The 12,533-nt window shown below is 36.9% G+C and overlaps 2 protein-coding genes across 25 annotated transcripts in view; one reads left to right on the top strand and one right to left on the bottom strand.

Moving 5' to 3' along the window:
• SUPT20H (SPT20 homolog, SAGA complex component) overlaps positions 1-12,533 on the bottom strand; it is a 49,744-nt gene that overhangs the window by 16,262 nt on the left and 20,949 nt on the right. For all 24 annotated transcript variants that reach the window (XM_023208837.2, XM_023208850.2, XM_023208855.2 and 21 more), the window contains 8 exons: positions 8,913-9,052; positions 7,219-7,375; positions 7,069-7,125; positions 4,609-4,680; positions 2,978-3,135; positions 1,626-1,652; positions 1,042-1,074; positions 181-298 (listed from right to left, as the gene is read on the bottom strand). In XM_023208837.2, the coding sequence (XP_023064605.1) occupies positions 181-298; positions 1,042-1,074; positions 1,626-1,652; positions 2,978-3,135; positions 4,609-4,680; positions 7,069-7,125; positions 7,219-7,375; positions 8,913-9,052 (762 nt within the window). The remainder of the gene's footprint in view (positions 1-180; positions 299-1,041; positions 1,075-1,625; positions 1,653-2,977; positions 3,136-4,608; positions 4,681-7,068; positions 7,126-7,218; positions 7,376-8,912; positions 9,053-12,533) is intronic.
• Positions 5,628-6,854, top strand: LOC111540425 (60S ribosomal protein L29-like). The gene is made up of 2 exons (XM_031934983.1): positions 5,628-5,668; positions 6,312-6,854. The coding sequence occupies exons 1-2, from the start codon at positions 5,628-5,630 to the stop codon at positions 6,808-6,810; spliced, it is 540 nt and encodes a 179-aa protein (XP_031790843.1). The 3' UTR covers positions 6,811-6,854.

Raw genomic sequence — 12,533 nt, 5'->3', positions numbered from 1 at the left:
CCATATTGGTCAGGCTGGTCTCGAACTCCCGACCTCAGGTTATCCACCCACCTCGGCCTCCCAAAGTGTTGGGATTACAGGCATGAGCCACTGTGCCCAGCCTCAAAAAATGATTCTTAACATTTCTCAGATTACTTGTGAAACAACTGGGCACAAAGAAGTAACATTAACGAAACACACTTCTGTTTCTTTCCCTGGAGAAACCTGACTCAGACTGGCTGAGCCACTGGAGCTGTGTGACATCTTGACCGGACATTTGGCTTCATTCTGGACTAATTCTTGGTACTGATTGACTACCCTAAAATATCAGGAGAAAACAGGTAAAGATTAGATAACCTGTTTTAAACAGGAAATAATGACTATTAATGGCAAAAAGAAAGTTCTATCAATATAAAAATTAAAATTGGGCGATTTATCTTTGTGTTAAAAGTACATATATTTAAACTGTTCAATGACAAATTGTCCAAAACATTTTGCTAAATAACAATCTAAAGATATACTTTCAATATCTTATTTCTAATACAGAAATTGCAGGGATTACTTAAGTAATAAGCAGCCAAAGAAAATATTCAATTCCTTTCTTAGATTCTGATTAAAGTACTATCTAGAAATCATCTTCCTTAGCTACACTAGATATGTCTAAGTTTTCTTATTTAAAACAAAAGTATATTTTAAACATTTTTTTTTGTTTTCTTAATTCTATGAAAAAAAATCCTAGGTATTATAAACATTGGAAAAATGCATTTAAGTCCCCCCAAAATCTCATCCCATGAAAAGAACCATTCTTAATAGTTTGGTGTATCACAAGCTTTCATTTTTCTAGAATCAATAAGATTTTAAAGTTGGAAAAGACCTTAGAGGTTTTACTGTCCAATGCCCTAATTTTACAACAGAGGCCCATAAATATTAAACAGTGTAAATATGGTTAATAGCATAACCAAAATCAATGTTTTTAACTCCTAGTAAAGTATTCTCTACCCTATAAGGGTGAAAAATTTTTCATATCCATCCTGACCAAAATAGAGATGCAAATATTTTTACCTCTCGGCATCGGTCTTTGATCCAATAACAAACCTAAAATGTTTAAGGAAAGAAAGGGAGAGAAAAGTATTAGCTAAGAGTTGTCTTAAGAAGCCTTGGGATTACTTTTGAAATCTTCCATGTTTTAGTCACAATAATATAAACTGGTATTAAATCTACCAAGATATGGAAACAAAATTTTTTAATGCATTTACACATATGAAACAATGACGAAGTTTTGCATGCATTATGAAACAATGTGAATAATTTGGTTGATTTAATTAAGGGATATTTCTTTTGGCACGAAATTTATTTATTAAAACATAATCTGGGCTGAAAGTTACCAAGTGCTATATACCCTTACAACTATTGACCCTAAAGCAAAATCACTGAACTACCATGTGGAAAGGTAACTTTGGCCTTCCTCTCACTTTAACCTGTGATTTTAGAATTAAATGTCTACATAACAGATCCTTAGAATATATTTCAAACAAGGTATACATATTTATCACCGATTCAAATAAAATATCTTTAGCAAGTCTTTTTAAAGAGTTTGACACTTATGTAATTTCTTAACAGATCAAAACAGTTTATTTTTTAATTACCAATTTGAATGATCATCTGTGGAGGAGCTGAAATATAAAATGTAAAAAAAAGCTTAGTTAATGCAGCTCAAACTTTAACTTCATAGTTTATTCAATAAAGTATTTCATGAGTATGGAAGAATGACTGGAAAATAATAAATCATGCAGCTACTCTGATGCAAAGGTAAAAAATTCAATTCTCTTCCTGTCAAACAAATTGGTCATTTGGCTCTATAGACCAATTTTTTCACAAAAGAACATGTATCACCCTTGTGTGCTACAAAAATAAGTTAATAAATTAAAAATAGCCAATATATGTTGTCTTTAAGTTGAAGATTTTTTTAAATATAAGTAATCAATATTGGGTACTATATTCACTACCTGGGTGATGGGATCAGTAGAAACCCACACCTTAGCATCATACAATATACCTCTCTAACAAACCTGCACACATAACCCCTATAGCTAAAATAAAAATAAAGAAAAAAAAAATGGCTTCCTCAGAAATGCATGCTGAGGATTCAGAAATAAACTGTTATGATGTCTATAACTTAAAAAAGAAAATGCATGTAATCAAAACATCTGATCCTTTTACAACAATAAAAACTGGTCATGTGAAAAAAGAAGCTGAGGATTCCCTGTTATTTCCTTTCATTGACTTTTACCTAAATATTGGTGGGGTTGCTCTTTAAAATCCACCTTTCTACTGTAGATTCAATTAGTATTTTGTGTAAGTAAAGGCTTTACAATTAACATAGACCTGGCCCCCATCCTTCTCTGCTGAGCTTTTTTCTTTTTTTCAAAACAGCATCAATTTGATTAAAAAAACCAAACATAGTAAAGCAAAATAAAACTAAACACTGACAGTACCAAATATATGTAGTTCACACATTTTGGAAGATCATCTATATTTTTATGTATTAATATGTAGGGTCAATAACTACAATAAGCATTGAGTCTGTGTCCTTACATGCAGTGCCAAAATACCAAGCATCTTTTTACATTTATAGTAAACTTGCTTCCTATTTAAACACACTATTGCCCAAACACTTCATGTTCACAGGTTAAAGTCCTAAGTGCCATAAATATAAAAAGAAGGATATCACAGGAACAGCCTTCAAAACAAGCATAAAAATAATTATACCATAGGTTTTTTTTGCTATTAAATAACTCTTGAGCAACATGGTAACTATGACTTAAGTTTACTTAGGTCTACTAATAAGTTATTAGGTCTACTACTAAGTTTACTTAGGTCTAACTAATAAGTGAGTTCCCAAAGAGAAATTTTTATTCATTAATGGTTCATCAGTAGTTACTAGATAAATTCTTGGTGCCTTTTTTTTTTTCAGTTACTTGTATTTAACATAACTCACTGTGATGGAGACATCTGGCTGTCACTTTCTTCATCTGCTTTACATGGCTGTATTTTACCATAGTAAAGTGGATCTCCAAGCGACTGCAAGATGGTCAGCTTTGTTTTCTGATACTGAGTACCAGTTTCACATTCAAATACATAATCATCTTTTACATCCTGAAAAACACATAGCACCTCAAATAAATACCTTCACAAGTAGGCAGGTATTAAGAATCAGTAAAAATTAGGAATAAATGATACAGTAACATGTATCTGACGATAGGAAGATACATGGTACTTAGGCTAAAAGATGTTTAAGTCTGCCTACCAGAATAAAGCACAGCATGGCTCTTTTCCTAAAAACTATATGGGCACTCAGCATGCATTTAATAAAGCATTAACATATACTATGAAGTATGAACTTATATGTAACAATATGAATACATCATTAAACACATTATTACACATATTAATATACATATTGGAAATAATAACAATGAACATTAAACACTGTTCTCAGCACTCTACAGGGACTGCCTCAAGTAAGCTTCATCATATTCTTATGGTTGGCACTGATATTATCTCCATATTAGAAGTCAGGGAATTAAGCAGAGGTTAAATGAATTGCCTAGGGTCACACAGGGAGTTAGCAGTCTGTCCCTAAGCTAGCTCCCCTGATCCTCATGCTGCCGTGCCTGTTTATGCTCAGGAGGGCAGTACAGGATTATTTTTTTTTTACATGATACTCTCAGAAGGAGAATTCTGATGGCATGTTTAACCAAGCTTAATATGGCAGAATTTCAGACCAGACATATGAATTGCAAATATTAAATAATATTAAAAGGACAGAACTTTCAAAAGCAGATCTGTTTCTATTTACCATTTGTCTGCTTTTGCTATCACACACACAAAACATCTCTCATCATTTCACTCTTAGGGTTCACCTAATTTAAATATTACACCTATTTCTCTCTTTTTAAGATGTTATTATTCCAATTAGGAAACTTACAAAAAGGTATCCTTAGAAGAATTTATTAATTTGAAACAAAACAAATCAGAACTACCAATATGCAAACCAAAAGTAAAAAAGAAGTTCTTCATTAAAATTGCTCTTTAAGGCCAGGTGCAGTGGCTCATGCCTGTAATCCCAGCACTTTGGGAGGCCAAGGTGGGCGGATCACCTGAGATCGGGGGTTTGAGACCAGCCTGGCCAACATGGTGAAACCCCATCTCTACTAAAAATACAAAAATTAGCCGGGTATGGTGGCGGGTGCCTGTAATCCCAGCAACTCAGGAGGCTGAGGCAGGAGAACTGCGTGAACCTGGGAAGTGGAGGAGGTTGCAGTAAGCCATGATGGCACCACTGCACTCCAGTCTGGGCGATAAGCGCCAAACTCCATCTCAAAAAAATAAAATAAAATAAATAAAAATAAAAAAAATTTAAAAATAAAAAATTGCTGTTTAAAATGCAAAGCATACTTTGATGAACAAAATAGTTGTTTCTTCTTGTAATAAACTCAACTCCCAGCAAGTAATTTAAAAAAGAAAAAAGGTCCCAAACTAATGGCAATTGCACTTTATGTTTAATAAATTCAGAGGCCAGATTACAAATGGCATAATTAGAAACAGAGATAGGCAATGATTACTTACATGGGCTGGCCAGACTGTTGGCTGTGAGTCATCAGATTTGATAGACTTTTCCACTTTAGCATATTTCTCCACCTAAACAATCAAATTAAGAAATACCACATAAAATAGAATCCGTATCAGATAAAATTGAATCAGTACTCTGATCAAAGAGAAGAAACTAAGTAACTCGACAATACAATATACTTGTTAGCGCAAGAATTCTTAAATAACCAGTACCAACTACTTATGCTTAAGTAGTTTAAATGTCTTCTGATGAGTATAAAACAACTTTAATAAAACCGAACTAATTAAATGTTAATAAACATAGCTGCTTTTCTAGACAGTGTCTCTTCATTTTTTTGTTGTAAGCTGGTATGTTTTTTCCTTTAGAGCTTTTCCTTCAGGAAAACTGGAATGTCAGAGAGATAAGGATCAGGATCTTTTCCTTTTGGCAGGGCTTTTCTTGAAATAAGAGTGTCACGTAACAGTGGCAACAAAACTAAGGGAGACTATGGAAGGTAAAATATTAAAGCTGATCAAATTTTTTGAACCTTTCCACTTTCTAGTCAGACTTGACCATATATTCTGTACATGTCCTAGGTATCTGTGTGAGTTAAATGTTATTATCTTACTGGCAACCACGATCTTAACAGTAATTTAGACTTACCTGGGGCACCTATTAAAAATACAGATTTTCATGTCTGTCCTTAGAAATTCTAAGTACGTAGATCTTGAGTAGGGCTTGAAATCTCTTATGTTTAACTGATATCCTAGGTGATTCTTCTGATTGAGCTAGACTGAGAAGCTTTGAGGACAACTGCTACTCAATGTGTGGTCCATGGACCCCAGCATCACATAACCTAGCAGCCTGTGAGAATTGCATCTTATGCCTCAGACCAGACTTGCTGGGTAGCAATCTACAATTTAACAAGCTCTCCAGGTGATTTGTAAGGACATTAAAGTATGGGAAGTACTCCAGCCTGTCCTCCAAGGCTAAACTCCACCCTTTAGTATTTACACTGAAATTCTATACTTAGGCCATGTTCTTTGAAGAACTGCGCATAAGCTACCAACAGATAATGTGGCTTACTTCCTTGAGTTGTATATACAGTCTACTGCTGTTTCTGGCTTTGGGCTTAGAATACTTTCTTTTTTTAAAATCAGAAATAGTAAGAATAATGCATGTGCTATAGCATGGAAAGGGTGTAACAGAAGAACAAATCTGAAAATAAAGAGTGAATATAAAAAAGAACAGAGGAGAAAGAAAAATATAGGATCACTCATCAAAATATTCCTTTTCTGTCTTCAAGCATTCATATTCATGTATATTATGGATCAATAAAGAATACAACCCAATGTTCCTAATCTTGGTTACTTCTCTAGTATTATTAATCTTTATTTTATTTTTTAAATAGTATTATTAATCTTCAAATTTAACCACTTCGAGGAAACAAGCACTATTAGGAAATTTTGATGAAATATTATGAAAACAAGAGAGATTTCACATGATTATGTAATATACACTCTATTTTTCCACATTTTAAAATTGTTTTGTTTACTATTCCTGCTCCAAACACAACTATATTAAGGGGTTGTTTTTTCAACTTAATGTGAAAAAAGAACAATACACAGCTTCTAAAAATCATTTTTCACTGTTTTTTGAAATAAATCATATTGTTTTTTAAAAAAAGAGTATGAGTGCCCCTTTCTCTTTCTGATTCCAGGTGCTTCGGGAGCCACGGCTTAAGGTGCAGACATGGCAAGTCCAAGAACCACACCACGCACAACCAGTCCCGAAAATGGCACAGAATTGACATCAAGAAATCCCGATCACAAAGATACGAATCTCTTAAGGGGGTGGACCCCAAGTTCCTGAGGAACATGCGCTTTGCCAAGAGGCACAACAAGAAGGGCCTAAAGAAGATGCAGGCCAACAGTATCAAGGCCATGAGTGCACGTGCCGAGGCTATCAAGGCCCTTGTAAGGCCCAAGGAGGTTAAGCCCAAGATCCCAAAGGGTGTCAGCCGCAAGCTCGATCGACTTGCCTACATTGCCCACCCCAAGCTTGGGAAGCATGCTCGTGCTCGCATTGCCAAGGGGCTCCGGCTCTGCCCACCAAAGGCCAAGGCCAATAATCAAACCAAGGCCCAGGCTGCAGCTCCAGCTTCAATTCCAGCTCAGGCTCCGAAAAGTGCTCAGAGCCCTACAAAGGCTACAGAGTAGATATCGCTGTCTGCCAACGGGAGGACAGAAGGACTGGTGCAACCCCCAACCCCCGCCTCCGGGCTGCCATCTCATTGGAATGGGGTCCTCCTGTGCTATTTGCACAAATAAACCTGAGGCAGGAAAAAAAAAAAAGAGTATGATCTAAATCACTTTGTTTTTAAAAGAAGTTTTTTGTTGTTGTTTTCTCAAGGTATAAGCAAACAAATGGTAAAACTTAGAAACTATATAAAAAAAGTAATTCATGAACCGACTTACATCTACTTCAGAAGGTATGGCCAAATTACAGGGACTCCGTTTCCACATATCTACACACTGAAAAGTTAAAAACAATATAAATATACAGAAAATGCTAAATAAGACAGGTTTTTGCGCATAACAAGCTTCATTTAAAAAATATATACTTACATTTCCTGCTTTAGAAATTTTGAGGTCATAATGCTGACCTGCTTTTCTTTCCTTTCTTTTTTGTAAGAAATCAAGTAACCTCAGCTGAGGAGGAGGTGGACAATGAGACAGATCTTGCTGCCGATTCAGAGAGGATCTGGAATACCTCTTGAAACACCTGAAACGTTAAGAAATTTGAACTAAACGGCACTAATAAAAGAAACTCGTAATATATGTGAGTTGAAACTAGTCACTGCTGAGTATGTACAAATCATGTTTATAGAACACTGCCACATGCCAAGCACAATCCTAGGACCTAGGACCAGGTGAAATAAAAATGAATAAGAAACAAAATTCCCATTACCACAGAGCTATCAAGTCCAGAGGGGAAGGAGACATTCACAAGTAAACAGATAAAATAATTTCAGATTTCAGATACCAAGAAGCACTAAGATAAAAAACAGAGTACTGTGGAGAATACGGGATAAGGAGGGCAACGCAAGGGCAGGGAAGTGGGAAAGGGAGGGGAGGAAAAGAGCCTCAAAAAATGACATGTGAGCTGAGACAGGAATGATGAGGAGGAACTAACTATGGAAAGATGAAGGTGAAGGGGATAATTTCCAGTTTTGGGTACAGGCATGTAAGACTCTGGAAATTCCCACCTCATCCTAACAAGTAAAAAGCTGAATAAACAGAAAAATTAACGATTCTTCTTAGATCCATCAAAGAGATGTGGTCACAAGACAAACCACTGCCCCAAACTTGGAGAAACCAATAACCCAGACCATCATGGCTTGCTGAAGCAGAAACCCATTAGCACAAACCTCTTCAGGAACCAGTGCCAGGGTAGGGAACCTCAAGTATAACTGATGAACTGCTGGAGGCCTACTGTGGACGTGTTCGAGAGATTCAAAACTCCAGGGGGATCTAGTCACTGGGAGCCCCCACACTTTGGGGGGTTTTATCTCCAGGAGCTCAAAGAGGTTCTCACAGTGACTACTGGGGAAAAATTCCCTCATGTTTCCCATGGAGGGTGGGGAAAAGAAAATACTCTGAAAGATCAGGGAATGAGTATTTGAAGAGACATTTTAAAAAGATGCCAAGGGAGGAATAAGCTTGGTTTGTTTCAAAAACACAAGGTAGGTGTGCCTAGATTCAGTTTATAACTAACTGACTTCTACTATGACCATACTTTCTCAAATATTGAAATTACAAAATCTTTCCTTAAAATAGGATTAACAACAATTAAATCAGTCATTCGTTATTAGGAAAATAATGAAAAAATTATTCTTTCTGTTCATATTTGATCTCAGCCTCTTTACCTTTTTGGAAAACAGATTATAAACTTAGAAAAAGTTTATTCTTTAGAAGACTGCAGAAAATGCATCAGTTCAATCTGAAGCACAGAGCATTAAAAAATAATAATGCTATACAAAAAAATATAAAATAAGACCATTAAAAATCCTATTTTCAAAAAAAAAAATAATCAGAGGCTGGTGTAGTTGGTCATGCTTCCCAGCTGTTTGGGAAGCCAAAATGGGAGGATCACTTGAAGCCAAGAGTTCAAGACTAGCCTGGGCAACAAAGAGAGACCCCATCTCTACCCTTCTCCACCAAAATCAAAGCAACCATACCCTGGAGGGAAAAGATACTATAAATAGCAAAATTTACAGCTACTTGTGTCTTTTGGTTCACCCTTCCACAAAGGCTATTACCGTTTCATTGGGCGAGTGTTCATCTTTTGCTTGTTATAGAGCAGTCTGTTTGCAGTGCAGGTGACTGCTATAGAAGGATCAAGACAGAGTGGTTCAGCTGTAGCTAGGATGAGCTGGCTCTCAAGCAGAAGTTTGTCTTCCTGAAATGTGTACGAGCATATGTCAATACCAGATTTAAGATTTTCAAATATGTAATCATACATAGCTTAATCTAGAAATATTCCCTGGAATTCTGCTAAGAACTACAGTAAAATAGTATTTCAGGTGCCAATGTTAGTGTGCATGCAAATGTTTAGAAACTAGACAGCATAAAGAAACTTCTAATGGAAATTCAATGCAGGTATATCTCATTTTATTGTGGTTCACAAATATTGCACTTTTTACATATTGAAGGTCTGTGGCAATTTTGCACTGAGCAAGGCTATCAGCGCCATTTTCCCAAGAGCACACTTATTTTGTGTCTGTGTCACATTTTGGTAATTCTTTCTGTATCTCAAACTTTTTCATTATTATTAAATCTATTATGGTAATCTGTGATACTCAATGTGTACTTAATCAAGAAATGATGTATGTTCTCTGACAGCTTCACCAATCCACCACTCCCCAGTGTGGGATTTCCCCTGTCTTTCTCCTTCTTCTCAGGACTCCTTACCCCTAGAAACATTATAATATTTAAATTAGGCAAAAAATGGCCTCTTAGTATTTAAGTGAAAGGAAGAGTCACACATCTCTCATTTTAAATCCAAAGCTAGAAATGATTACGCTTAGTGAGAAAGGCCTATAAACAGCTACAACAGGCTGAAAGCTAGGGCTCTTGTACCAGTTAGCCAAGTTGTGAATGTAAAGGAAAAGTTCATAAAGGAAATTAAAAGCACTACTCCAGTGAACATCCACAACAGATAAAAAGCAAAACAGCCTTATTGCTGAAACGGAGAAAGTTTAAATGGTCTGGATAGAAGATCAAACTAGTTGCAACATTTCCTTAAACTAAAGCCTAATCCAGAGCAAATCCCGATTCTCTTCAATTCTATGATGTGAGAGAGGTGAGGAAGCTGCAGAAGAAAAGTTTGAAGCAGAAAACTGGTTCATGAGGTTTAAGAGTAGAAGCTGTCTCCATAACACAAAAGTGCAAGGTGATGCAGCAAGTGCTGATATATAAACTGCAACAAGTTATGCAGAAGATCTAAGATAACTCATGAAGGTGGTTAAACAGCAGGTTTTCAAATTAAATGAGACAGCCTGATACTAGAAGAATATGCCACTCAGAACTTCATAGCTAGAGAGAAGTCAGTGTCTGGCTTCAAAGCTTCAAACAACAGGCTGACTCTCTTGTTGGGGGTTAATGCAGCTGGTGACTTGAAGCCGAAGCCAATGCTTATTTGACCATTCTGAAAATCCTAGAATCCTTAAGAATTACTACTCTATCGGTGCTCTATAAATGGAACAACAAAGCCTGGATGACAGCACATCTGTTTACCACATGGTTTACTGAATATTTTAAGGCCGCTACAGAGACCCACTGTTCAGAAAAAAAAGATTCTTTCGAAAATACTACTGCTCATTAACAATGGCCTTGTCACCCAAGAGCTCTGATGAAGACATACAAGGGGATTAATGTTTTCATAGCTGCCAATACAATATCCACTCTGCAGCCTATGGATCAAGGTGTAACTTCGACTTTTAATATTTAAAAAATACATTTCGTAAGGTTTTAGCTGCCATAGATAGTGATTCCTCTGATGGATCTGGGCAAAGTAAATTAAAAACTTTCTGGAAAGGATTTGCCATTGTAGATGTCACGAAGAACATGCATGATTCATGGGAGGAGGTCAAAATAGAAACATTAATATGAGTTTGGGAGAAGTTTATTCCAACCTTCATGGATGACTCTGAGGGATTCAACACTTCAGGACAAGAAGTCACTGCAGTTGTGGTGATATCAAGAGAACTACAATTAGAAGTAGAGAGCCTGAAGATGTGACTGAATTGCTACAATCTCATGATCAAACTTGAATGGATGAGTTGCTTCTTATGGGTGACCATAGAAAGAGTTTTTTTTTTTTTTTGAGTCAGAGTCTCCCTCTGTCACCAAGCCTAGAGTGTAATGGTGCAGTTCACTGCAACCTCTGCCTCCTGGGTTCAAGCAATTCTCCTGCCTGAGCCTCCAGAGTAGCTGGGATTACAGGTACCCACCACCATGCCCGGCTAATTTTTGTATTTTTAGCAGAGACAGAGTTTCACCATATTGGCCAGGCTGGTCTCGAAATCCTGACCTCGTGATCTGTCTGCTTTGGCCTCCCAAAGTGCTGGATTATAGGCATGAGTCACTGCACCCCGCAAAAGTGGTTTCTTGAGATAGAATCTATTCCTGGCTGTGAACATTGTTGAAATGACAACATAATATTTAGACTATTACATAAACTTAGTTGATAACACAGCAGTGGCAGGGTTTTAGAGGACTGACCTCAATTCTGAAAGATGTTCTACTGTAGGGTAAAACTGCATCACATGCTATAGAGAACTCTTTCATGAAAGAAATAATCGATGGGGCAAACTTCACTGTTGTCTTTTAAAAAACTGCCACTGCTGCCGGGCGTGGTGGCTCACGCCTGTAATCCCAGCTCTCAGGGAGGCAGAGGCGGGAGGATAGCTTGAGCCCAGGAGTTCGAGACCTGCCTGGGTAATACAGTGAGACCCCGTTCTCCACAAAAAGGAAAAAAAAAAAAACAAAAACTGCCACTGCCATCCCAATCTGTCAGATCCTGATCTGTCAGTAGTCATTAATATCTGGGCAATACCTTCCACAAGCAAAAAGATTATGACTCCCTGAAGGTTCAGAAGATCATCGGCATTTTTTAGCAATAAAGTATTTTTAAATTAATGTATATAAGTTGTTTTTTTAAACATAATGCTATGGCACCCTTAAGAGTCCATAGTAGACTCCTGAACAACATGAATTTGAACTATGCAGTCCATTTACACAGGAGTTTTATTCTTTTCTTTTTTTTGAGACAGAGTCTTGCTCTGGAGTGCAGTGGTGTAATCTCAGCTCACCGCAACCTCCACCTCCTAGGTTTAAGTGATTCTCTTGCCTCAGCCTCCTGAGTAGCTGAGACTACAAGCACACAACACCATGTCTGGCTAATTTTTGTATTTTTAGAGACGGGGTTTCACCGTGTTGGCCGGGATGGTCTCGATCTCTGGAAGTTGCCAAGAGAACTGGCAAGATGAACTTTTCCTCTTCCTCCTCCTCAGCCTACTCAATGTGAAGATGATGAGGGTGAAGACCTTTAATATGATATACTTATTGAATAGCAAACAAATTTTCTCTTCTTATGATTTTCTTAATGTTTTCTTTTCTCTAACAATTAATTGTAAAAATACAGAGCACAATACATATAACATACAAAATACATGTTAATCACCAGGTATGGTGGCTCACATCTGTAATCCCAGTACTTTGGGAGTCCCAGGCGGGCAGATCACTTGAGCTCAGGAGTTCGAGATCAGCCTGGGTAACATGGTGAAATCCTGTCTCTACCAAAAATAAAAATAATTAGCTGGGCATGGTGGCATGCACCTATAGTCCCAGCTACTCAGGAGGCTGAGGTGGGAGGATCA

Source organism: Piliocolobus tephrosceles, chromosome X (assembly GCF_002776525.5).
Source record: "Piliocolobus tephrosceles isolate RC106 chromosome X, ASM277652v3, whole genome shotgun sequence".
NCBI classification, from domain to species: Eukaryota; Metazoa; Chordata; class Mammalia; order Primates; family Cercopithecidae; genus Piliocolobus; species Piliocolobus tephrosceles.
This window is presented reverse-complemented; position numbering and strand designations above follow the sequence as displayed.

Excerpts from the sequence above, each read along its gene's own strand:
- LOC111540425 (XM_031934983.1), top strand. The coding sequence starts at position 5,628 with ATGTTCTTTGAAGAACTGCGCATAAGCTACCAACAGATAAT. Across the intron at positions 5,669-6,311 it reads ATAAGCTACCAACAGATAAT|GTGCTTCGGGAGCCACGGCT; the intron begins GTGGCTTACTTC and ends TTCTGATTCCAG.